Source organism: Nanorana parkeri, unplaced genomic scaffold (genome assembly GCF_000935625.1).
Source record: "Nanorana parkeri isolate BGI_ZX_2015 unplaced genomic scaffold, ASM93562v1 scaffold61, whole genome shotgun sequence".
NCBI lineage: Eukaryota > Metazoa > Chordata > Amphibia > Anura > Dicroglossidae > Nanorana > Nanorana parkeri.
This window is the reverse complement of record NW_017306329.1, coordinates 2,768,679-2,796,262: the sequence shown is the minus strand read 5'-3', so window position 1 is coordinate 2,796,262 and position 27,584 is coordinate 2,768,679. Positions and strand designations below refer to the sequence as shown.

General features: G+C 42.0%; 1 protein-coding gene across 6 annotated transcripts in view; it reads right to left on the bottom strand.

Annotated features, from left to right (window-relative positions):
* Nucleotides 1-25: 25 nt before the first annotated feature.
* Nucleotides 26-27,584, bottom strand: part of TCF4 (transcription factor 4) — a 375,506-nt gene continuing 347,947 nt past the window's right edge. For 5 of the 6 annotated variants that reach the window (XM_018576263.1, XM_018576264.1, XM_018576265.1 and 2 more), the window contains 5 exons: nucleotides 9,945-10,074; nucleotides 8,922-9,084; nucleotides 5,392-5,621; nucleotides 2,678-2,822; nucleotides 26-344 (listed from right to left, as the gene is read on the bottom strand). In XM_018576263.1, the coding sequence (XP_018431765.1) occupies nucleotides 2,686-2,822; nucleotides 5,392-5,621; nucleotides 8,922-9,084; nucleotides 9,945-10,074 (660 nt within the window). In that variant the 3' untranslated portion in view covers nucleotides 26-344; nucleotides 2,678-2,685. The remainder of the gene's footprint in view (nucleotides 345-2,677; nucleotides 2,823-5,391; nucleotides 5,622-8,921; nucleotides 9,085-9,944; nucleotides 10,075-27,584) is intronic. The other variant, XM_018576266.1, reaches the window with a different exon arrangement.

Sequence of the window (27,584 nt, the reverse complement as noted above, 5' to 3'; positions counted from 1 at the left end):
ATATTATTATTATTATTTTTTTTCACAAATGAGGTTTAGGCACAAATGCATTGTTCCACGGTGTGGAGTAGATTGCCATTCACTGTCCAGGTTGCGTAGCAGCCGCCTAGGACATACTGCTCGGGACATGTTAGGAGTCCTCCTTCACGTTGCGCTGATTCTTGTGTTGTTGGGAATGCTCTTGCGTCTGTAATGCATATATCTACTCAGACTTGTCTTATTTTACAAAAAAAAGGGTCGAGGGAGAAATGTTTATCTGGGATTAAGATAATACAGCTGTTAAGGAAGTGGCTTCTTGACTAAATGAAGAAATGCAAAAGGGGGACAAATGGAAAATACTGGACCTGAAAAAAGAACAGAAAAGGAAGGAAAACAATTAGACAAAATGTTTGGAAGGAACAAGCCGCATACATCACACAGAACTAAAGTTAAAGGAGAACTATGAGGTTAAGAGAAAATCACTCATCCTCATAGTTCGAGCCGACGTGTGACAATGAAACTGTCACAGGTTGGCTCAATAGATCGGGAAGTGAGCGAACACATACCGTCGCTCGCTCACTTCTCTATCACGTCCCTACAGAGAGCTGTGACTGTCACTCACGGCTCCCTGCAGGCATTCTCCCCGCTGGAGGATCGGATGGGGGAGGGGACAGGTACAGCTGGCTCTGCCTCTAGATAGGCAGAGCCAGCTGTCACTCACGCAGTTGGGTAAATCTCAACAGTAATGGCGGGATCCGTCCCGGCTGCGGCGTCTCAGTATACCATGAGCTGTAGTTTGTGATAAACTGACCTTTGGGTCATAGGAGAACACTAGTATATGTCCTCCCGTGACCCTTAGGAGAACTATGTGGAAAAACACTTACCCCATAGTTCTCTGTTAAAATGTTTAAAAATTGCTACCCGGTAGATTTTTATGGCCGAAGATATTCAGTATGTCTCTCTTCCTATAAAACCTTTTTTCCCAGTCCACTAACAATATCCTTTCCAAAATTGACACTGACCCATTAGCTAGTTTTAGTTAAACTGACACTAAAATCAGGAGTTAAATCTTAAAAATGTATTCAAGTACCTTAACTATTAACAAAAATGTATCTTATTTGTGTATCACTCGGCTGTAGATCCTCAAATCATCTCTGAATTGGTGCTGACTAGGGAGGCACCGATACCAATACTAGTACCTGTGCCAATAACGAGTATTTCTAATAGCCGGGAAGCTGCCTCCATGTTCCCTCGTCACCAGGGAGCATGGAGCCATCTTCCCGGCCATTTAGGAAGCCAGGTGCCATGTAATGACTTGCCGCCCATTTCCTAATTGGTCGGGAAACTGGCCAGTCAGGAAACTTGGCGGTGAAGCATTACCCGCCCACCGGCTTCCTGATCCAGAAAGCAGGCTTCATGCTCCCTCGTCACCTTGTGAAGAGGGAGCATGGCGCTGGCAACCCGCTCAATCAGGCAGCAGGGTGCAGTGTATTAACTCGCCGCCCAGCCTCCTGATTGGTCGGGAAGCTGGCCAATCAGGAAACCAGGTAGTGAGTCTTTATTTACCCCCCCCCCCCCCCTCCAGCTTCCTGATTGGCTAGAAAGCTGGCTCCATGCTCCCTCGCCACTTGTGATGAGGGAGCATGGAGACAGCTTCCCTGCTAATCGGTTAGCAGGTCATTACATGCTGCCTGGCTTCCTTAATGGGACTTTTGGTACCGGTATTCGGTATCGGCGAGTACCGAAAAAAAATATCAGTACTCGTACTTGATACCGAAAAAACGGTATAGGTGCATCCCTAGTGCTGACACTGACCTTCCTTCTGGAGGGGGGCTACTTTTGTTCCCCATGGTCACTGTGTGTGTTGTAAAGTAGTCACCGCTCCAAGCTTGCTCCTAGGATGGACTACAATCTCAATAAAAATTAGCTAATTAAACATGAGATTGTAGTCCATCCCGGGAGCGAGCTTGGAGCGGTGACTACTTTACAACACAGGGACCATGGGGAACAAAAGTAGCCCCCCTCCAGAAGGAAGGACAGTGTCAGCACCAATTCAGAGATGATTTGAGGATCTACAGCCGCAAGATTAGGTGACCAAGCAAAGTCCAGCAAAAACTTTTTTTTTATTATTTGGAGAACTATTATAAGAACTTCTGTCAGATTTTTATTTTATTTGCCTCATTAAAAGCTTTACTCTTATTTCCTGTCCAGGAAACACAACAGGAAGCAAGGACAACTTTCCTTTCAGAACACAACAGTCCTAACCCTACTTTGTCTGCACACTGTCTGCGTCCAAGTGCGGGCACGTAAGAGCAGGTTCGGGTGTGCGTGTCACCGCATGTAATTGCGTGCAGCTGGGTCCTCCCATAGGAAAGCACAAACCGCTGCATGCAATTACACTCAGCACCTGTCCCTTCCGGGATCGCATCTTTTTACAGACCTAATAGTAAAAGTGCTTTTATCATTTGTATTTGTGTTGGAGAGATTCTCATTCTCATGAAATCTAGGCCGGTAAATGTGAGAAGGAGCCCACAGCTCTGCCTGCTAGTGGGAAATAGTAGATATGAAATATTAATATGCAATATTTCAGATTTATCTCTGACAAAATGTATTTTCTGAAAATGTCATCTTTTGGTCCTGAACATAAAAAGAAAATAGTTCAAAACTGCCCTTTAGGTGGAGAGAAAAAAAAAAGTACCTTTTTTTTTACATCTGTCCCAAATGATTTGATGCGTCCCCCATACCGCCATGGGGGCCTGAAAGAGATAGAGGCGAGGGGTCTGATGATACTTTTTCTTCTTCTCTTCTCTTTAGACATGCTGCTTTAGGGTTTAAGTTTCTTTCTGCAAGACACAAGGTAGCAAAACACAGCTCAATCAACACATAATAACATATATAATATACCGTAAATAATTTCACAATAAGTAAAAAACAACAAAACTTTAGAATGTTTGTTCAGGGAATTAAGTTTTTTCTTTCTTTTCTTTGATTTTTGTTTTTTAAAGGCAGTTGGGTGACTGTGCCTGGCCCATGGATATAGGGGAATACAATCTCCTATGTGACTACCATACTTGGATATTGGTGAGTTGTGTACGTTCCATCCCTATGCAGAGGTGAGAGATTTTTGCTCAGTATTATTATTATTATTATTATTATACAGGATTTATATGGCGCCAACAGTTTGTGCAGCGCTTTACAATATAAGGAAGACATTACAATCACAATACAATTCAAGACAAGATGGTAAGGAGGGCCCTGCCCCTGAGGGCTTACAATCTGCAAGGGAGGGGCCAGTGATACATGAGGAGGTAGCTGTGTGGGGATGAATTGTATGAGAACGTGATGGTTGATTGGTTAGGTTGAGGTGGGATAGGCTTCCCTGAAGAGATGAGTCTTAAGGGATCACCTAAAGGCAGTCAGAGTAGGAGATAGTCGGACAGGTTGGGGTTAAGAGTTCCAGAGGATGGGAGAGACTCTAGAGAAGTCCTGGAGGCGAGCATGGGAGGAGTTGACGAGGGAGCTGGAAAGCCGGAGGTCTTTGGAAGAGCAGAGGGGACGGTTAGGGTGATATTTTGAGACCAGGTTGGAGATATAGCCGGGGGCAGAGCTGTGGTTGGCTTTGTAAGTGATTGTTAATATTTAGAATTTTATCGTTTGGGCCATTGGAAGCCAGTGAAGGGATCATGTCACTTGGAGGACCTAGTCCAGCTGTAGCTTACAGCGCGTCATAAATGGACAAATACAGGCTGTGCAGGAGGGGAGAGACATATGATAATTCTGGATTACAATAGAGTTCTATGACTTTCATAAGACATATACCCACCTGTGCCATGACATGACATGCTCCACAGTCTTATTGGTCGGTTCACACATTGTGTATGATAGTGAAAGTAGGAAGTACGACTGTGCAGCAGATGTGATGCAGATTATTGCTGTGGTTTTGGATCGTACAGATAACGGGGCCCCATAGCAAAAATGTGATGATGGGCCCCCCTGATGACCTCCCTATGAGCTGTGAGTAACGATGCCAAGATCCAAAAGACTCCTCTTGTGCATCTGAAGTTGTCTCTACATTATAGACTTTACAGGGGATTAGAGTTGTCATCAACTGCAACCACTCCATTCCTTAATGATACAATACGGTGCTATCTTCACATGTTCTAGGATTAATTTGCCTCAACAACCTAATGGGCCCCCTTCTACCCCCTGGACCCATTGCAGCCACTTCGGCTGCTCTGACTATAGTTACACCACTGGATTCTCGAATGTACATGACAAGTACCCTTTAATTTCCGTGGTGCCTCACTGCTGTAACAAAAACTGACATTGGCTTGCTTCCCAAAGGTGCAGGCCATTGTCAAAAGCAAGCCTCCGGTTAGAAAAGCAGTAAGTCATCAGACCTCACACCTTTCATAATCCTTAAAAAAAAAAAAGACTTTAAAGTGTATTTCCACTTTTGCAGCCAAATTGGGATAACACCTATTTTATATTTGTTATATGTTTCCATCCACATAGCATAAGCTAAAAAAAAATATTTAAAAGATGCTGCTTGCTGTTGAAGTTGCTTTTACTTGGGTTAGGGTTTCTTGGCTTGTTATGGGTTAAACATTCTACTTGCTTCTCCTTCTTTGTAATATTGTGAGTGGTTGAAGGATTACAGCCCTGGCATCTGCATTCAACTGTTAATGAAGTTAATGAAAACACAGTTGTCACATTTAAATCCTTAGTCTTTCTATAAGGATAGATCACTGTGAAGGTGCTGAGAAAAACCTGAAATCAGCCATGTTGCCTGCTGTAACAAAACATATAAACGTTAAGAAATATTTTTGTGATAAAGTATTTTTCACTATGCTGTGTGAATAGGAACACAGAGAAAACTTTTAGAGGGGTTTTCTCACATTTGATTGCAAAAGTGGAAATAAACATTAAAGCGATATTAAAGTCAGAATGTTTTAAGGCTTTTACAAATGCCGTTTGGATAACTTACACTGGATGCTGCTTCTTGATGTCTAAAAGTTTTAGCTTCCTGCAGAATAAGCCGGATCTATGAGCACTGGCCCTGATATCCTGATTTAGGGGGATCATTTCCCTTGCAGGGTCCTATGGAGCCACAATTGTGTGTGCTAGTAAACTGTGTGTGTCTCCACAAACACACAGGCACAGCAAGGCAATCCACTCTCCTGCTCCCCTCTCCTCCCTTCCCTAACCTAGTAGATAGACGGCTGCTGGAGACTGCTCTGTCCCTTGTGATCTTATACTGGACAGGAAGTTGTTTAGAGTGGCCTTGAAGTGAGGGGGAAGAAAAGCTGAGGGTGAGATCTAAGCAGGTCCCGTGTGCTGTCATATGTTTAGATCTACAGGTATATGATCAATAAACAAGTTTGATAAATTGTGTTGATTATATTTCCTCACCTCTGACTTGCTGTTCCAAGCTAAGGATGACAGCCACTGCCTGATGTAGTATCAGAAGCTTGGTCTGGGGTTTGTCGCTTTTCAAGTGAAGCTGCACCATCCTCCCCAGCTCCTTGAAAGCCTCGTTGATGTCGCGGACGCGGAGACGCTCACGAGCGTTATTGGCCATCCTTCTTTCTTTCTCCCGCTCCGCCTTCTGCTCGGGGGTCAGATCCTCATCATCGTTATTGCTGAGAAATAATACAGATGTTTAAATAAAAACTCGGTGCAGAACAAAAGGCAGCGCAGTATACAACATACAAATAGCGGCACACTGAAGGAGAACGTCATCCTAGCCAAATATGTTCTGGTACAAAACCTTCTAATGGAACAGTTCTTAAAGGATAAGTTCACCTTTTGCAAAAATGAAAGAAATGCATAATTAATCATTTATAAAAAATATGAATTTCTTTAATATTTGCATCAAGCCTGGAAACCATTGCACTTGTGATCACTCGATCAGGGCTGCACAGCTCAGGCTTCTGCACATTCTGTCCCAGGCAGGGCTCCGCACGGAGGTACAGAGTTTCAGTTAGGAGAGATGGGGGATGGACGGAGTTCAAATTGCATGAAATCACCTCATACGGCGTCCAGCCGCCCTCGCTCTAGGTAGAGCTGTCCATATTCCTGCGACTACAAAGAGGGAGGAGGGCTGGATGCCATATGAGGAAATGTCATGCAATTTGAACTCCAGCCATCCTTCCCCATCTCTCCAAACTGAAACTCCGTACCTCCGTATGTAGTTCTGCCTGGGAGAGAATGTGAAGAAGTCTGAGCTCTGCAGCCCTGATCGAGTGATCACAATTGCAATGCTTTCCAGGCTTGAATGCAAATATTAAAGACATTCATATTTTTGTTATATATTATCAATTATGCATTTCTTTCATTTTTGCAAAAGGTGAACTTATCCTTTAAATATTTACTATTTACACTTTTATTACAGTTCCTGATTTTTTTGAATAGCTGCTAATATGCAAATTAGCTTATTCCGGCACCAAGAATAATCTTTTGTCTCCACCAGCCCTGCACCCACCCTGGGAGGCAGTGTGAACCAGGCTGGGTCTGTGCCACCCCCTCCAAACACATTTTATCAACATGATTGACACAAGAAGCACAACACAGAAAGAGCCATGACGGCCATGTTGTTCTACAATAAGGGTTAGGTTTTTTCTGAACGTGCATTTGGGTTCAGTCACTTGGTGACTGTAATCTATCTTATGTATAATGCACCGTGCTGCGAGAATGTTCACCGATGCTGCAGCTGAGAACTAGGGATGTGCACCATTGTGTGTTTCTAGTTCTCAGACCTTAACTGTCCAACTGATAAACTTGTCATAGAGTCACAATCAAGTAAACCGTCTCACAATGGTGCTAAATGCGGTCTGGGATCTTAACCTAAGGGTTAAAAGTAAAATAGCGCTTAGCCAACTTCTTCAATGGTGTGTTTGGACCAGGCACTTGCATAGCATAGCTGATTGGATATTATGACACGAAACTTAGGAGTTAAATCTTAAAAATACATTCAAGTACCTTAATTATTAACAAAAATGTCTCCTATTTGTGTATCACTCGGCTGTAGATCCCCCAATCATCTCTGAATCGGTGCTGACACTCTCCTTCCTTCTGGAGGGGGGCTACTTTTGTCCCTCATGGTCCCTGTGTGTGTTGTAAAGTAGTCACAGCTCCAAGCTCGCTTCCATGATGGACTACAATCTCACTACAAATGAGTAAACTAAACATGAGATTGTAGTCCATCACAGGAGCGAGCTTGGAGTGGTGACTACTTTACAACACACACAGGGACCATGGGGAACAAAAGTAGCCACCTTCCAGAAGGAAGGACAGTGTCAGCACCAATTCAGAGATGATTTGAGGATCTGCAGCCGAGTGATACACAAATAAGAGACATTTTTGTTATTAGTTAAGGTACTTGAATGCATTTTTAAGATTTAACTCCTGAGTTTAGTGTCACTTTAACAGCAGGAATGTTGATTTCAGCACCACAGAGAGAATCAAGCAAATTGCATAATAGCTACAATGGTGGAGACATGGTGCATCAAGTATTTAAAATTGTGAAAGTCACATTAAACATTCCCTCAATGTAAAATAACTAAAAAAGTATGCTCGCTTAAAATACATTATAAATCATTTACTGGTGAGAGAGACATCCTGCGCTTATTTTAGGCTGGGTCAAAAACGTCATACAGCAAAACATGTCAACAAACATTGCAAGACAATTAAAACTTTCGGGTACAGTACCAAAGCCACTTGATTACCTACACTAACGCTGATTATGGAGAAGTACCCCGCAAGGGTCGGCGTGCCTAAATCTGTGCACTTTCAACGCAAAATATTCCTTGAAATTCAGAAATGTTGACGTTGTGTTAATAGAAAAACTCCTTAAAGGAACAGTAACCTGGTTTTGTATGTTAAAGTATATCTACAGCCAAAACATTTTCTTTTGACTCTTTCTATTGGCCCTTGTGACCCCTGTTTCTGGGACAGAAAGTAATGGGAGCTGGAGGTGAGGACATATTTTTCAGTCGGGTCACCTGTTCCAGTTACAACTGTCCCCTTAATTTGGAGGTATTCCCTCTCACCTCTTTTTGTGCCTCAGAGACATGAAGTAATATCGAAAAAAAACAGACAGGTTTTCATGACCAAGTAAAGCATGCCTAGGCACCATAGGGTAAAAAATTAGTTTGTATTATACTAGGGATGCACCGATATCAGTTTTTCGGTATTGTGTACAAGTACTGATATTTTTTTTTGGTACTCGCTGATACCGAATATCGATAACAGTTTAATGTGCCCAGATTATCAGGAAGCCGGTGTTCTATTGAAAGAACACCGGCTTCACTTGCTGAGGCTGCCTGGCATCCTGATCAATCAGGAAGCCGGGCTGCAGGTCTTGAGGTGCTGTCTGGATTCCTGATTGGCCAGGAAGCCGACTTCACTTGTTGCTAGATAGCCTGACTTCCTGAGGCTCCAGTCCACAGGAGCCTCATTTTTTGGGGACATAACATTGCTGAACCCAGACCTGTTTTGAGTGGCAACCCAGTTCGGGCCAGTAGCTGTGGCCAATGGCACTCAAAAACAGAACACCAGGTTATCAAAGCTGAAAACCAATGTACAGTACATTACTATAACTCTAATGTGATTCTGACTGGACATAGACAGGTCCATGCTGTCTTTAACTTATAACCAGGTTTACTGTTCCTTTATATGAGTAAACACGGAAGAACCTTTTTTTTTGTCCTTATTGGTGCAGAGGACAACACATGACCAGGATGTCACTCATGACTATTCCATGGTGTGATTTTTTTGAGCATACATTTCTGAATTGGAAGGAAGACCCTTGAGTTTCCTGCTGGCCATCGGTTGACATAAGCCATGAGGAATAGTGCGGGGTATCTCCATAATCTTGTCTGTTCACTTCATCGAAATCCAGTCAAGGAAATAAATGAAGCGACACTCTCTCATACTGTTACCTAGATCTTGACCTCGTTATTGATTTGACATCCTTCTTGTCGTCATCTAATTTCTTGTCGTCGCCTGACTTGGAGTCTTGAAGGTTTTCATCTCCTTCATCATCTGATTTGATCTCGGAGCTACCCGGAGACAAGTTCTGTCCCGACAGACCAGCTGAGAGGGCTGTTTGTGAACACAGAAATTAACATTAATGCCCAAGAATCAATTTACACTGTACAGTCTGCTCATAGCGTACAGGATGGAATTCTGAAAATCAAAATGGCCTAATTCATACAACAATTGAAGGAAAGAAATGTGTCCTCATTGCTCACTGCAACATGTCAAGTGTAAATCTCATATATCATCTAATCTACAAATCTCTCTATTTCATTCAATAACAAAATATGGAAGAGCAAGCATGTCTAATGGCATGGTCATATAAAAGATGACTTTAAAAAAGTGTACTGTATCTCTTAGCAAAAAAAAAGCATTTCTTACATCCTTACAATACATGCACATTTTCCCATGTTTTGTCCCAAGTGCTGTTAGCCCTATGCAATCATTATAAACATAGCAATAATAAAGGTAAACTCACTGAAAATACATTATACATTCCTGTTACAAAGTCAGTTAGCTGCTATGAGTATCCAACATCTAATCTCCTGCCATTCACACACAAGACCCGCTCATTGGTACATATTTTAAACACATCTCCGGCCATAATATTAATTCTTGGCCATACCTAGAGAATGTTTTTACATTTTGGCCCACGGAATCCCTTCAAACAATGTAATCAAAGGATGTAATCACAGGTGTGGGGGAGGACAACAATCAATATTTAAATGTTATTCTAGATATTTTTAGCACAGCACTCACAACCTCAAGGCTCACAACCCAAATAATTCAGATAAAAGGTTAAATCTGTATTTTCTACATGAAAGCTACTTTTGCAGAAAGTTCTAGACGGAATGTAAACTGACCCAGCAAAGTGTGAACGCTCCTCAGTATTTCTGAAACACCTTTCTCAGCCCGGTTTCTCTTACCACGGTATGGGTCTTGAGATGGGTTTAAGTCCGGTGACGTAGCCGACTGGACAGGCAACTGTGGAACGGGCACCTGGTTTGGCACAAGCGAGTGACTTCCTCGTAGACTGTCCTCCCTATGTGAACCCACCTAAAAAAAATAAAACACATACTGGTTAATTGGTTCCATAACATAAATATTCTCACAGCACCCAACATTCTCGTACCATGTTCATTTCTTTATAACCTGTTGACATTTCTGCATGCACTAAACAAATGCAGGCTTATTCAACAATGTTGAAATTGGTTGAACCAAGCTGAAGTCAGGAATGTCTTCTCTGACAGTAATTAAAGAATATAAGAGCCCACAATGCTTACGACCCAACGTGCTGGTTTCAAGTCATGTGAGTTGCAGGACCTGCTTTTACAGATGACATGGTATGATTTTGCACCAGTTCACAACCAGTTCTATTATGACACTGAACAATTAACAATACAAGCACTTAATCAATCTAGCGAGAATAAAAAGACCTAGAGGTTTTGCATGCAGTTGAAGCTACACTGCTACGTCAAGGCACCTGTAATATATATATATATATATATATACATACATATACACAGTATATATAGCAATGAGCAAACTGAGAAAAGATATGCCCTTCCTCCTTAAAGGTACACTACCTTTAGGCCCACACTTGCCTCATTTTGTGTCTGTGCCAAGTCCACCAAAGCAAAATAAAAGCAGCCATTGAGGTGAGTTTATAACAAGCACAGTAAACTGGCCCATGAGGAATGGTGATTGTACCTCCTTTAATTGTATATTTTTATATCAGGTCTCTACGTTTTCTGGTTCTAAGAGCAATACAAAAATAATTCCTATAGGCTGTAATGACTAACTGAATAAGTAGTTTGGAAGTTGACATCATTCAGGTTTTTGTTTTATTCTATATTAAAATATTTGTAAAAAAAGGAAACACAATAACGGGACATCTTATCCATGTTTTCCTAAAAACGCACTAGAGGGAGCCCTTGCGCCACCTGACAGTCACATTCCCAGAAACACAAACAGCACTTAACACTCCGTGAGACGCGTTGTTGCACATTTAGTGACAAATATGGAAGAGTAAGTCAGGCAGGTAAAACGTCAAATTGTCTCCCTGGGTGCTGCAGTGGAGCGCACTGATTCATACCAATCTGTCTTCTATCATGTCCGCCAACAGATCTGACAATTATCCTAATGCCCATATGCTTAATTGTGGGCTTCTCAATTCCCCCATTGCTTTCAGAAATCCTGCAGGAATTTCCAGTTTGGCATTCGACTTGCGTTTCAAGGGATGAAATCCTCAGGACTGCCATCTTTACCATAATGCTGTCTAATCTGCTGTTTGTGGCAGCTACTGTCCTATGTGGCATTTGAGGTAGTGAAAAAAAAAAATTATTAAATGAAAAAGCCACCATTAACAAGGCGGCCTGAGCATGCAATTTATTAATGGCAATGTAAGATGTGGGCCGTGGTGTGAAGTAAACACTGCGGTGTCCAATGGGTAGATAGCATTATCGAATCTGCTATAAGTTGGATCCTGAGTGTTTTTGAAGGCTTGATCCTCAAAGGTTTGAATCAGCCAAGAAATAGTATTGCCTACATATTCACTTTCCTATTGCTATCTATGGCTAACACAAAACAACTCCTTATCTATTGCAACCTTTTCATACAAGAAGTCCACAGTGCATCAGACATTGGCCTTATTCTATAAACAGTTCTTCATCCTTATGTGCTAATGTTCACCATAGAACAAAGAACAAGAATTATTCTGATTGGTTGCTGTGTGTCACTGCAATGAAGAACTCTTTACTTATCTATTGTATAAAGACACTCTGACCACAACCACTGTATAGGTATAGTGAGAATCTGAGCAATCCTGTTTCCTGTGCAAGACAGATCTTCACTGCTTGTCACACATTATTATAGGACTGGTAGTTTTTTTTTATAGAATCTTTATGCTAAAGAAAAGGTAGGGCTGTTGTAATTAAATGCTGAATTTTGGAGCTGGAGGAGACATCTTGCCTGCTCAGGACAGCACATTAAACTAGGACTGTACTGTAGATGGGAATGGCGCATTTTTTGCTTTGCCTAGTGTCCAACCCCCTAGAGGAGTGTGATATACTTGTACAAAGAACCCATTCTCACCAGGGTTTCTCCAGAGGTTGCAGGGAGGTTTCCATGACCTATGGCTGATTGACCTTGTATCTGATGGTGCCTGCATAATTCTAGGTCCAACTGTAACTGGCAGAGCAAGATTCATGACACCAATGATCCTTTTAACTGTTTATTAGTGTGGTATTATAACCATCACTACAGGGAACATTCTTCCAAATGATCACCAATGTAAAGGGGCATTCTTATCACTGAGTACCAATGTAAGTTGCACTCTTCTCATTGACCACCAATGTATATAGCATCCTCCCCACTGACCACCAATGTATATAGCATTCTTCCCACTGACTGCCAATGTAAGGGGCATTCTTCCCACTGACCACCAATGTAAGGGGCATTCTTCCCACTGACCACCATTGTAAGGGGATTTCTTCCCACTGTCCACCAATGTAAGGGGCATTCTTCCCAATGAACACCAATGTAAGGGGCATTCTTCCCACTGAACACCAATGTAAGGAGTATTCTTCTTAATGACTACCAATGTAAGAGGCATTCTTCCCACTGACCACCAATGTAAGGGGCATTCTTCCCACTGACCACCAATGTAAGGTGTATTCTTCTTACGATGAGAATCCGCCCTTTAAATATATTCCAGTAACTGTTAACGTAAATATTCCCTGACAAGTCAAAACTGAAGGAAATTACATCATCTCGAGTCCCTGAAAACTGCAGTGGCTTCTGTGTTGGAGCTTTTTTTTACAGATATAATGGATTTTCTTATTTTTGTCTTTTTTCTCTTGACTAGGTTACATTTCCTCCATGGTCCCTCTTTGCTTGTAAAAATAACTATTTTTAGTTGGGAGTGGGTTCAGTTTTTTATTTTAAAGAGACCATGTCACCATCCTTGACTTTATCAGCTAAGTACATTAAAGGAGAATTATTGGGAGAATGAAATACACTCTTCCCCATGATTAGAGCCGACATGTGACACTGAAGCTGTCACACGACGGCTCTATAGATCGTGAAATGAGAGATCACATACTGCTGATCACTCAGTTCACGATATCTGTGAAGGTTCTCATTCATCCAGGTGACACACGGACCAATACCTGCTATTTGACTCCCACCACCCTCTAGATCACAAACTAGGAGTCATCAGGACTCTACACCACCGGACAGAGAAAATTCCCACCAGCACGGAGGCCAAGGCGAAGGAATTCAAACACCTCAGAGGGGCCCTCATAACTTGTGGGTATCCAGACTGGGCCTTTGTCAAAACAGAAAGAAGCAGAGGAAAGAATACCAAGACTGCAAGTGAGGGTGAAATACATGACAAATAAAATAATATAGTCATCTCATATGTAGCTGGGGTGTCTGAAAAACTCCCGCCAATCAGAATTTCAAAGAGGAATACCCCGCCAGTATTATGTAAGTTTTTGAAATTCTGATTGGCGGGAGCATGATGTCAGAGGATGCCAGGAGGGGGTAGGAGGTTCTTCATTCTTTATTTGATCATCTATGTCTATTTAAAGGGTGTTGTACGTTTGTTTGTTGTCATTCTGAGCCAGATGAAGGTGACCCAGTGTAGCCCTGGAAGCGCTTGCACTTGAGTGGCAATCTTCTATCAATAAATGGACTTTTGCAGATTGCACAAAAGATGAGGGTGTGCTGGTGACATCCTTTGAAACTTGTATGTGTGTTGTGGCACGCTGCATTAGTGCAGTGCAAAACAGGCACATTGCAGTGGTATGTTGGGCTGCCATTTAAAATGAATGGCACCGTAATGCACCAAGGCACGTTAGTGCAACATGCTGGTGTGAATGAGCCGTTATATTTTCCGTTTCCACAGATTTAAAAGCTGGCACTATAATCTGACAATCTGTAAGATCTTATACAGAAATACTGGCATTTCAGAGAATCCAATGTAGTCATTAAATTTGTATGAGGTTATAGAAAAGTGACTGGATATAGAGAACATTTTTAAATAGATCAGCACAGATTCTAAAGCCGGTCACTCATATTACAATCTCTCCTTTCAATCCAAATTGTGTAGCCAACCTAAAAAAAAAATAAAAAAAAATTGAAAAACCAAGTCCGAACACCGCTCTCAGCCGCAGAGCCCCTAAGCGGTCCTTGTAACAAGCTTTATGTACATTGTTACACGCTCAAGTATAAGGCATCTTACATGGAAGGGAAAAAAAAGATTAATTAGTATTTTTCCTGTTGTTCGGATTTATATCACACTGATTTTTAAGATTATTTGCTTCATTCCCAGCTGCCAGCCTGCTCTATCCTAATCCCCCATCTGGATGCTTTTCTGGGGCTTTTTAAAATCTACACAAAATATACCAAAGATATATGGGAAAAAAAAAACCTCAAAGAATACAAAAAAATAAAAAGTGAACTGTTCAAAATGTTAAACTTAAGCTGCGTTATTAATTAAAAGGACTAATTGAGGTATGTGTTACAATGTAATCTACTTAAAATGAATGCAGTATGCAGATATATGCGCAGAGATGTACGGCGTCAGGAAAAGTTGTAGAGGGTGGCGCTAACAAGTTTCAGTGTTGGGAAAACAATTATTTCTAATAGGAGAGATTAGAGGTCCGAACACCTGGCGAGATAAAAATCGAGGAGGAATTTTTAATTAAAAGCAAATAACTTTTCTTTGCAGCCGAAGTCAGTGATATCTAGACCGAGGAGGTAAAATAATAGTCAAGGTCTTTTACGGTACGGGCGTGGAGGAGGGCGACGAGTGATGGCTTGCAGAATTTCTACTCCTACGTCAAGTCTTACTTTTCAGTGTCTCAAAATTAATCCTTTGTTCGGTTTCTTTGAGTCAAAACAAACTCTTTACAACTTAGGTGCCAAATTGACCGGATACTTTTTGAGTCACTGTACCATTCACACCGCCAACCCAAAGATGATATTCTGTTTTTTAGTAGATTCTGGAGAGTTACATTTTCTATTATTAATATTCAGTTTGCGCAGCGCTTTACAATATAGGGAGGACATTACAACTACAATACAATTCAAGACAAGATGGCAAGGAGGGCCCTGCCCATGATGGCTTACAATCTAAAAGGAAGGAACAAGTGATACAAGAGGTGGTAGCTGTGTGGGAATTAAATGTTTGAGAACGTGATGGTTCAGTGGTTAGGTTGAGGTGGGATAGGCTTCCCTGTAGAAATGAGTCTTTAGGGATCACCTAAAGACAGGCAGAGTAGGAGATAGACAGACAGGTTGGGGTAAGCAGTTCCAGAGGATGGGAGGGACTCTAGAGAAATCCTGGAGGTGACCATGGGAGGAGGTGAAGAGGGAGCTAGAGAGCAGGAGGTCTTGGGAGGAGTGGAGGGGACGGATAAGGTGATACTTTTGGATAAGGTTGGAGATATAGCCGAGGGTAGAGTTGTGGATGGCTTTGTAAGTGGTTGTTAATATTTTGAATGTTATCCTTTGGGTGAATGGAAACCAGAGGGGGGTTGCAGACACTGAGCGGTTCGTTAGGTGGATGAGTCTAGCAGCAGCATTCATGATAGACTGAAGAGGGGATAATTATTGTCTATATCCAGGAAAAAGTGGTGGAATCTCTGTACTTAGGCTGGGATCACACCAACGTACGTTGTGCGCAAACGTGCGTTGCATTAAGGCAGCTCACTCGTTTCAAATGTGCTGGCAACGCAATGTCTTAAGACATAGACAGCATACAATCAAATGGATATAGGAAATATGTGGGCTAAAGGGTTCATTTATAAAGGTTCCACCCAGTGCAAAGGGCAGATGCCGTTCGCTTGGCACTAGTGCCCCTAGATGGAGCTACAGGAAATTCTTAGCGACATCTAGTGACGGTAATGCCCATAACTTTTATAAATGAACCCCATAGTGCAACATACATGTAATAGTATACAGTGTCCAATCCAAGTAAATAAATCACACATATGTGATTTATTGCACACATATGTGTATAGATTGCATACCAGGGTGGTAAAGTAATGGCCACAATAGTCATGCAACAAGTGAGGCCCTCAAGACGAACCCCTCAGGGGTATAGAAACCCTTTTCACAAGAAGGCATTCTTAAGCCTTTTAATACGAGCTGCTTTTGCATACTGTTGTGGGTATGCTGACAGCTTTAAATAGTGTGGTTTTAGCAATGATCAATGTGACTGCATTGTCTTTTGATGTATGATTTTAATAAAAAGTTGGAAACGAGAGTACCATGGGAGATTAAATTGTTTAAATAAGCACTGTGGACCTTTATTTAGAAATAAGGCCAATATTCTCTGGTGAGTTCTTTGTGAGAGCACTGGTGATGGGACTGCACTTTGTGAAGTGGTTACACACAGCAGTGATCCAGAGGATAACAATTAAATTGACGCTAAACTCAGGAATTAAATCTTATAAATACATTAAAGTACCTTAACTATTAACAACAATGTATCTTATTTGTGTATCACTCAGTTGTAGATCCTCAAATCATCTCTGAATTGGTGCTGACACTGTCCTTCCTTCTGGAGGGGGGCTACTTTTGTTCCCCATAGTCCCTGTGTGTGTTGTAAAGTATCCATCACTCCAGTGATGGACTACAATCTCACGCATAGTTGACTAATTTGTATTGAGATTATAGTCCATCACTGGAGCGAGCTTGGAGCGGAGACTACTTTACAACACACAGAGGGACCATGTCCCAGGCCATGTGTCAGTTGTAGAATATGAAATTGATGCAGTCTGGAATAGAAAAGTAGTTTTAACAATATCAAACTACAAAACGACGTGTTTAGCAATTATATACATATTTTTTTTTTAAGTAAGAGGATTTCTTCTTTAACTGGGCTGCAGTCTTGCTGGCTTGACTACAAATAAAAGACTTCATGTTCTGAGTCACTGAAGGCTAATAATGGATATGTCCTTCTCAATGGTGGCATGAGTATACATTTGTTTAACCATTTCTTGTCAGGCAGATTAGATTCTTGTCATGGATCGGGGCTCACAGGTATAAACTGGAAGCAGGTCTGTGGACCCTTTCTACTACACTGGCAGGGACACTTAGAGAAAAGGGTGCAAGCAGCGTAGGCTGACGAATCCCAGAGCTGGAGTGCAAGCATGGAACAGAGCAGGGGAACTGAAGGAGGTGGCGGAAGACAGAATAGGCTGGTAGGTCAAGGTACTGCAATGCTAGGTAGGTGGCATGGGGCCCCCCAGGATGTGGAATATAATGGCCAGCCGGTGTTCACCAGAGCTCCTAATAGTGTAGATGGGCTTAGTTGCGTGCTTACCCCAGGTTACAATCCCTAGGTTCACCCAACTCACCTAACAGCCAAGAATGGTTGACAAGGCCAGAGTTCTGGACAGGTTGCAGACACACATACAAGGGACAAAACAAAGGTCAGGGACAGATAGATGACTAGGACTTCCAGGGACAATCCAAAGGATAGGGACAAACTGAAGACTGGGATTTCAAGGGAATGTCCAAAGGATAGGGATAGACAGAAGACTGGGATCACCAGGGACAAGTCAAAGTTCAGAGCAGACTGAGGACAAGGATTTCCAGGGACAAGCCAAAGGTCAGTACACGGGCAAACTTCAAGGAATTCAGGTTCATCCACAACCAGGGGGGCTCGGCATCTAGCTTGGGAAAGTGTTGCTCGGGTAGCGTGTACACACTGCCCTGGGTTTAAATAGAGACAGCAAGAGGGAGGATCCACAGGATTGGCCACAAGCAGACTTCACTGATTGGTTGAGAAGCTGCATAGGAAAAAGCAAGAGAGGTCGGTTGACGCCTAAAGCTGCTAGACAGGTGCAAGAGCGAGTCAGGTACAGAGCACATGCTTGGAGAACTACAAGCAACAGCACAGCCCTGCATGCTTGCAGAACCAGGGGTAAGAGGTCTGCCTATACTTGTAACAAGTAACAGCTCAGCTGCAAGTCTGCAGCTGAACTGTGACAATTCTCTTTATGGTCAGCACAGTTTTCAGATTTTGCAGATACAGATACTGCCCAACTACTGTTCTTTTCTTCTAACCAAATCTGGCATTCTCGGCAGTGGAAGGGGGTCGGGCTTAGCAGGAAGAGGCAAGGCTTTACAAGGACCCTGGACTTTTCATTTGTGCCACATGGGTCTACACCAGGGGTGGGCAAACGGATGGGTTTCAACCCCTCTCTACTATCCAAGGCTAAAAAAACCTAAAATGTATGTGGTCCTACACTGCTGTCTCAGGGTTGGCGTAGGGCAGTGGTAGACAAACTCTGGCCCTCCAGCTGTGGTAGAACTACAAATTCCATCATGCATCTGCCTCTGGGAGTCATGTCGGTGGCTGTCAGAGTCTTGCAATGCCTAATGGGATTTGTAGTTGCACCACACCTGGAGAGCTGGAGTTTACCTACCCTTGGTCTACACTAACTTATGGACATCAGTGTAGGAACACATTTGGATGAAGTAGAGAGGGGTTGAAACCCATCAGCATACTTTTTCATTTTTTAAAATTGCTTTCTGTGTCTCATTGGAATTTCCATTACCTTCCTGTCTTGGGGAAGCAAACAGAAATGAGAGGAAGTCTCTATAATGTATGACAAATTCTCTTAGACATTTCTCACCAAATAGATGTCACCATTGGATAATTTACACGTCACCTCTATTTCTGGTGGCAACTGTAAAATTGTAGATTTCCCATCACTTTCTGTCTCTGTGAAAGTCACCAAGTCACCAATAAAAATTATAGCGGGTAAGTCTACTCAGGGGTGACATGGACAGAAATATAAACTTGACAGGGGCTGTAATCCTCAGCTATTCTATCCAGAACTAAAACAAGTTTTGCTTTATACAATTGTTATATATTTAACAATTTTGACATTTTTTTCAGTCTTTGATTAAAAACAGATTGCATGGAAATAGATTGTTTGCGGTGAATCTGCCATCTGCAGTTTTGAGTGCCCAAATGATTAAGCTTGTAACAGAAATCTATAAAAAATTCCTTTGTGGATTCTCTGATTGATTTCAACTGGAATATTGATCATATGGTGGTCTGTAACTGGGAAATAACTGAAATAATAAGTGGAAGATTGCTGTAGTTGGGAGGGGATGGGAAGCTATCAAAGTGCTAGAAAAATGTTCTATTGCATCCTTTCTCAACCAGGGCGGCGTGGCACCCAGGGGGGCCTTCTTGCTTCCTTAGGGTTGCCTCAAAATTTTCATACAGCGTCATGACTTTCCATGGTGCAGGAAGGCTTCTGATGTGAAAGGGATCTGATATGAAAGGGGCTTCTGATATAAAAGTGGGGACTCTGATGTGAAAGAAGGGGTCTATTTTTGAAGGACGTTTCTAGTGTGAGGGGGTACAGATATGAAAGATGGGGGCTCCTCATGCGAAGCGGGGTTTAATGTAAAGGAGCGACTCTAATGTGAAAGGGGGGCTTCTGATGTAAAAGGGGGCTTCTGATGTGAAGAGGACTTTTGATGTGGGAGGGGGGGATCGGATCTGTTATTAAGGGGCCTTGTGGTGTGAATATGGGACTCTTAGTGTGAGAGGGGAGACTCTGATATCAAAGAAGGATGCTCCTAATGTAAAGTGTGGCTCCTGATGCAAAGGGGACTCTGATTTAAAAAAAGGGGGGTCCCTAATATAAAGGGGGGACTCTAATATTAAAGAGGAGGACTCTGATGTAAAAGGGGGCTTCTGATGCGAAGAGGGCTCTTGATGTGTTATTAAAGGGGCTTGTGTTGTGAAGGGGAGCTCTTAGTGTGAGAGGGGAGATTCTGATGTGAAAGAAGGGTGCTCCTAATGTAAGGTGAGTCTCCTGGTGCAAGGGCGACTCTGATTTTAAAGGGGGGTTTCTCTAAAATGTAAAATGGGGACTCTAATATTAAAAAGGGGGACTCTGATGTAAAAGGGGGCTTCTGATGCGAATGGGCTCTTGATGTGAGGCGGGGGCTTCTGTTATTAAAGGGGCTTGTGGTGGGAAGGGGCTCTGATGTGAGGGGGAGCTCTTAGTGTGAGAGGGGAGACTCTGATATGAAAGAAGTGTGCTCCTAATGTAAAGTGTGGCTCCTGATGCAAAGGGGGACTCTGATATGAAAGTAGGGGGCTCCAATGTGAAGGTCCCCCTTAAAATCCATACCATACCCCTATCTGGGTTTTGCATTTTTACATTTCAAAATTGTAAAATTTTAAACTTGCATGCCTCTAGATTTTGCATAATTCTAAAAAAGTTTGAGAAATGCTGATCTAGCACATGGTCAGGATTAGGTCCACATTCTGTGAAATATGTGTGTTTTTCATGACTTTGACCTCCTGTGGGCAATTGCACAGTACATTTCTAAAATACACACACATTTTTCCATGTTTTGTCTGCTGCAAGTACAGAAAAATACCCAAAGATCTGCCAGAAATCCAGTGTACTTTCTGTAGTGAAATATCCACATGCTGCTTCTGCCCACTAAAATCTCAAGCAGCGTTAACAGCCCTGCGTGAGCTCACCGGTGCCTCATTTTACATTTTTCTTAGTGTAAGATGGAGATGTCCTGTGGTCCAGCAGGGGAAACCTCTTTTATATATCAATTGCCAAGGCAACTTGTGTGTTGCCCCAGCACTGGAGGACATTATACGGCACATTCACAAATTCACAAAATGGTGGGTACCGTTCTGCAGAAAAATTAACACTAGGGACGTGGTTAACGTGGTATGGACTTTATTTATTTGACAAAAATTAACCTTTTATCGCTCCGAATAAATTTGCTTCCTTTCTACTGTTACAATAAGTGCGATTTTTATTCATACGTTGCAAAGAAAGAATGTTGCCGTAATTCTCTAATAAATAGGAAACCTCTGTGTTCTAAGGGGGATAAACAGGCCGGTTTTTCAGACGGTACGCGGGTATTGTTGGTCTGAATTATTCCCTGTGCAATGAATCCTTTCATCTCCATCCTATACAATAATGGTTTCCATATGTCAAGTGGCTTTGCTATAAATAAGATCAAAAGCAATAAGAAAGGATTTAATAAAAAATGACATTAAAAGTGGCATTAAATCTGGGGAAAAAAAAAAAAGTTCAACACTTTAGAGGAAAAGAAAAAAAAATCTCTCTAAGCAGCTTTCCCAAATATTGAGACATAAGGCTTTAAAATAAAGTCGAAAAAAAAAATCTATTACAAAACCACAAAAGGCTGCAGAGGAAAAGCAGCACATTTTAAACTCTGGTTTTATTATAGTGGAGTTTTTTGGATAAAATTCTTAGGCCGGGCCTCCCGTCAGACTGCCCCTAATATGTGCTGGCATCAGAGCCATTAAAAAGAAGGGAGCCATTTAATGTTAAATGTGACAGTGGCTTGGGACGTACTGTTGGTGGTGGGGAGATCATATGGAGTTTCAATTCACAAATCCCTGCGAAAACGTAATATTACTAAAGGGATTACACCCCCCACCCCTCTCTAAATCTGAAGTTGTGCTGATATAATACATATGCAATAATGGGTTTATTCAGAACTTCCTCTGACCCTTTTTGATAATCCCTGACACCTTTTTCTACATCAGTCTTCCTTCTCAAATTCTACCTAGTGACTCAGTATACCCCTACAAGTTATGGTGGAAGGAACTAAATCAAAAAGCCCTCTAACCAAATAAGTGTGTAGCACAGTAAAGCCTTCTTTGAACAGAAGGTATTGACATCTCATTCCATCACATATCCCAAAAATAAGAGGATTATTCATCTCAGGGCAGTGGGCAGAGCCATGCAAATCATTTCTTTACACCCCATTAGCTAGATGCACATCCAGAGCTGCTGGTATACAGTACAGATAAAAGTCTAATATTATAGAGCCATCTATTCCACACTGCTAGTTCAGGCTTTTTAGCCACCATCATTGCAGTGTATGAAAACCATGGGTTTGGGTGGCTTCTATGGAGTAGGGTTGGGAACCCAACGAGACAGTATAACCATACAGGTTAATGGTGAGAAGCGACTAAAGTAACCAAAAGGTTCTCAATTCTAATCCAGTGCACAGCAGCCTCTTCTTCCCTGGTCATTACTTTAGAGGCCTATCCTCTACTTCACTGCCCAACACTTTCAAAGGTGTATTTAACAATAGTGAGCAGATAAGAGCAGTTCACGGGTTGGCTTTATATACACTTCAATAGAATAGATGGAAGAGCAAGTATTAAAAAGTGTAAAAGTCACTCCAAAACCTACTTCAATCTAAACACTGTGACAATCAAGGCCAATTCACACCACGGCATTGCATTAAAAGCATGTTATCTGTGTCTTTACTGTACGCTATTGCACAATGCAGCCCATACTAGGTGCTTCATTTTGAATGGCACCCTAACTCACCTCCTAGCGGCAAGCACTACTCTTTTTCAGTATCTGGCAACACGAGCTATTGTGTTAGCGTGTGTTGCAGCAGAGGTGCACTGAGGTGCCATTCAGTGTGCACTGCATCGTGTTGTGCAACAGTGTGCGCAAACGAACAGATACTGTGCCTTTAGCATGACGCTATGGAGTGAAGGGGTCCTAACTCCAAAAATGTGCCCACTGCAAATACATTATACTTTCCCTCTAATGTATTCACTGTACTCTTTTTTTTTGATGAGACATTTCAAGTCTATGGCCATCCTGAACTGAACATGGCAAGCCGTCTCCAGGCCAGAAGGAGCTCAACTGTTTTATGGCAACAGGTAGCTCTGTCCTAAGCCTATACCCTGGCGGGTGACATTTAGTCACTGAAACTATAGCCAAGTGTCTTACGTTTCTCTCCAATTTTTTTTTTTTTTACTGGTTAAAGAGAAATATGTCTAACCCTGTTCCCCAAGTCATGTGATTTAAACACCTCTGCCAAACTGCATTGCCAGACCTCACTATTTACTGCTGCAGTTCTGCAGTTTTCTGTAGCTGGACTCATCTGGTCCCCCCTGTGCTCTGGTCCTCCTCTAGGGTGACTTATCTCAACCCCTCTGAGTCCCCAGTGCCTGAAATCAGCAATGTAGCAAGCAGGCAGCACAGTGGCTTAGTGGTTGGCACTTCTGCCTTGCAGCACTGGGTGTCCCCAGTTTAAATTCTGCTCAGGACACTACCTGAGTTTGCATGTTCTCCCTGTGTTTGTGTGGGTTTTCCTCTGGGTGCTCCGGTTTCCTCCCACACTCCAGAGACATGCTGGAAGGTTAATTGGCTCCTCTCTAAATTGGTCCTTTGTACATGCGAGATAGGGACCTTAGATTGTAAGCTCCTTGACGGCAGGGACTGATGTAAATGTGCACATGTAAGTCACTGCATAAATGGTTGGCGCTATAGAAATATCTGTAATAAGTCAAATATTAGAGCCTGATTGGATTCCAAGGCAAAACCTTTCACTCCTAAAACAGCTAAATGTTACAATCTGAACATGCAATCTGTTGCATGCTGGACTTGCAGTAAAAAGACCTAACCATTCAATTAAACAGTCACTTCATTATTCTGATTGAATCCAGCAATTATATCGATAGTCCATCACTATTTCAATGATGACACCTTATTCTAAAGGATCCCTACATCTTTGTTTTATCATGTTCCATTATTATCTTGACAATTAAAGCCATAATGAGCTACTAGAAGTATAACGATGAATTACATGGCAAGGTACAACTGGATTGCACAAAACATCAATCAGGATCATGCAATGCAAGAGGAGATGGTTGGATATTACTTGAGCTGTAGAGAGTCTTGCAGCTTCTCATGGATGCCCCTATATACCTCCACCCCACTGATTTTGCTTTTCCTCTCAATAGAACTGGAGCTCAACTTTTCCCTACAGCTGAATATCTTCTGCTGTATAGTATAAATCTGTTCTCAGAGGCTCCACCTCACATTTTCCCCTCCACCTCCCTGTCTTTTCTAATGGAAGTGAATTGAGCTAATCCATGATTTCTCCATAGCTCAACGTGAAACACACAGGAGGCTTTACAGAGGAAGTTTTTTTTGGCAATGAATGTTATTGATGCGATGTGAAAGGCCAGCTTCCATAACAGATTTTCATCCAGAGCAGCAAAATAACATTTTTTTGCTTTTATTCCCACTAGGTCCTGAGCTGCCAGTAATTGTCAGCTCTCAAATACATAAATAAATAGGATAGGAACACTTTTTTCGGTATGCTTTTCCTCCCTTAGGTCCTCATTCTTCCTATTAAATCCCACAATCCAGATATGTTTTCTTTAATCTGGCCTATGTCTTGTGTTAGGCTCTAGCTTGTTGTATTCCTTAGCATTAGTAGTGACAGTACATGTCCCCGCAGAGGACACTGCCACCTTGCTAGCTTGTCCATAAGTCACCAGCAATGCTGCTTGTCAAATGCAAAGAAAACAAAGCACCTCGGGAATATGGATCGGTCCCGTGAGGACGTACCACAGTCTACTGGTTTTTACTCAAAGGTGAACTTCAACCAAAACCTACTACTAGGTTTAGGAGGTTTGGAAACTTCCTCACGTTATTGTCTATATTCTTCTTCAACGAAGAGTTCCCTTTCCTCTTCTGCCCCCAAAGACATAACAGGAAAACTACCCAAAGTGTACCCTAAAAACTACCCAATTCCATCTTCTGGCAGATACCAAGGCAGGGGTCCCTTTTGGAGGATTTCCCCTTTACTCCTGTTTCAAAAACATTTTGGATTCCCCTACCCGTACTTTCTATCCTGGTGGCAATGGTTACCAGGACAAACAGCAAAGATGGATGCCTCAGTGGAGACACAGGCTGCAATGAATAAGATCAATCCTCACACTGTCTAACACTTCTTCACTCTATCCAAAGGACTTAGGCTAGTCACTTAGGCTAGTAACTTGACACTTAGGCTAGTGTCAAGTTAATAGAGCACCTGTTTTGTTGGCAGGTAGGCGGGCATCATCTCTGTTTGTATTTCTCTTTGGTTACTTATGGGTAGATCTGGCCACAGAACAGGAAAGAGGGTTGTAGTGGCTACTTAGAGGGGTCATAGGACTTTCTGTAGTGCAAATAACAGGCAGTCATTTAATGGACTCCTTCCTCTGCTACTAATACCTACCATCTCTGCCCTTATCAGAAAGCACAGGATTGGCTGCTAACTTCCTGACTCTCTCAGTCCAGATGGCAATCCAAATGGCTGTATGTACCAAGCAGAGAGAAAGAAGTGTAAGTCCCTCCTCTGATTCATGCAGCTGAGTAGAACATTTAAACTTATGATACAGAGGTCATTTTACAACATAATTTACAATAATATCAGCCTAGAAATAAAGGAAACATAGTCCTAGAGACCACCTACTGGCTGCAAGTGGTAAACATTAATGCATTTTCTATTTGTCTGACTATAAGAGAAGATTGAAACTATATTTTCTACATTTTAACTGTTTAGTGTTCAACATACAAAAATGAGATAGGACAATCAGGCTGTCATGTGTGTGGCCAACTTAAGATGAACCTTCTGTTTTGCCCATTAAGGGAAAAGTAATAAAAGTCCTAATGGACTTCCTCTGCTACTGATACATGCCATCTCTGCTCTCAAGAGGGAGCTCAGGATTAGCTGCTAGCTTCCTGACTCTCTCAGTCCAGCTAATAAAGTGAAAGTGTCCCAGAGACCACCTACTGGCCGCAAGTGGTAAATATTAAATAATAACATATTCTCTATTTGCCTTATTTTAAAAGAAAAATGCAAATATATTTTTTACATTTTTATTTTGTAGTACTTTACATAAAATCCCCCCAAAAAACCAAAAGCTATACATTTCCTTAAAGCTTAATTGCTGCTATTGCTAGCTGTGCCATGCTTGAGGAAGTGACCTTGAGATACAAGACGTGCTGCTTTGCCTGAAGTAAGACCTTGTTCTCCCAAGTGGATCATCTTTCATGCTTCACCACTCAAGAACTGAGAGAGACATTCTGCTATCATATATATGTAGTGTCTGGAGTAATGCGTAATATCCCTGCTGTACAACCACCCTAGCTAGGCTCTGTCACCTTCTGTCCTCACTGAATTAGAGATTGCACCATAATGCACCATGAAGCACAATATCTTCTATTTAAGGATTCACCCAAATGTGCCTAATTAGGCTCCTTTCCCAGGCCGATCACACTTATTACCGAAAAAAATCATGTTTGAATCAAAAAAATCAGATCAGTGAAACCAATCGGGAGGCATGTGATTGGTGTGTTTACAAGGTGTGCATATCAGTTCTTTCCATCGATGGGATATAGAAAATACAGTTTCTATACTGGTCCTTATTAAGTCAAGGCAAAACATCCTATGCCCTCTCAGGGCAACAACTCAGCACATATGTCATCAGGCATCTCAAATATGCCAAAATGCTCAGCTTGCTACCCCGTGGCTTTCCTAGCATACATGAACTTGACTGCCAAAACCTATAAAAGAAATGCTCAGAGGCACCTAATATCAGAACTAGGACACTAAGCTGGCAGTGATGAGAATTCTTTTTCTGAGGTCATTGACTTCATGTTTCTCCACCTCACTTAAATGATACAACTTGGTCAAGTACCTGCTGTAGATCCTCAAACCACCTCTGAATTGGTGCTGACACTGTCCTTCCTTCTGGAGTGTGGCTACTTTTGTTCCCCATGGTCCCTGTGTGTGTTGTAAAGTAGTCACCGCTCTAAGTTCGCTCCCGGTATGGACTACAATCTCACGTTTAGTTTACTCATATGTATTGAGATTGTAGTCCATTAAGGGAGCAAGCTTGGAGCAGTGGCTACTTTACAACACACACAGGGACCATGGGGAACAAAAGTAGCCACCCTCCAGAAGGAAGGACAGTGTCAACACCAATTCAGAGATGGTTTGAGGATCTACAGCCGAGTGATACACAAATAAGATACATTTTTGTTAATTGATAAGGTACAAAAATGTATTTTTAAGATTTAAATCCTGAGTTTAGTCTCACTTTAAGACAGGTACACATAAGAAGAAATTTTACAGTGCAGCTGACTGGTGTGCCAAGCCAGGGACATTTCCAGTGACACAAATCTCAGTTGTAAGGACCAACATACATCTGGCCTCATATGAACGCCTCTGTGCAGTCTACGTCTATGGGAGTCTGTGAACATTTCCTATTAAGCTGCGCTCACTGCATTCCAGTCTGTTCCTCAGCACCTGCTTTACTGATGACCTCAGCTCTGCTTCTTGAGATTTCCACTTTTATTTTTTTTACAAAACAGCTTTTTAAACAAAAGCCAGCTGTTTCCGATCAGGACTACAGGGGAAACAAGAATCAGGGTAGACTGGGGGAGGAGGGGGGTAACCCACAGACAACAATTCTTCATTAGCTTCAAGTCACTTTTTTTCTACTCCACTGAAGGATTCATTAAATGCATAAAGGAAGTGAGCAAAATAATATATAAACTGGAAAATCAAGCTGAATGCTCAATTTAGTATCTGAAATGGATCATCTTTGGGAATTGCTTATTTTCGTAAGTAATGATGCTGCGTGCATTTGAAAGAAAACCGTGTCTGGTACTTTTTGCATCTAAACTGGCCACATAAGAAAACCTTTGAGTTATTGAGTG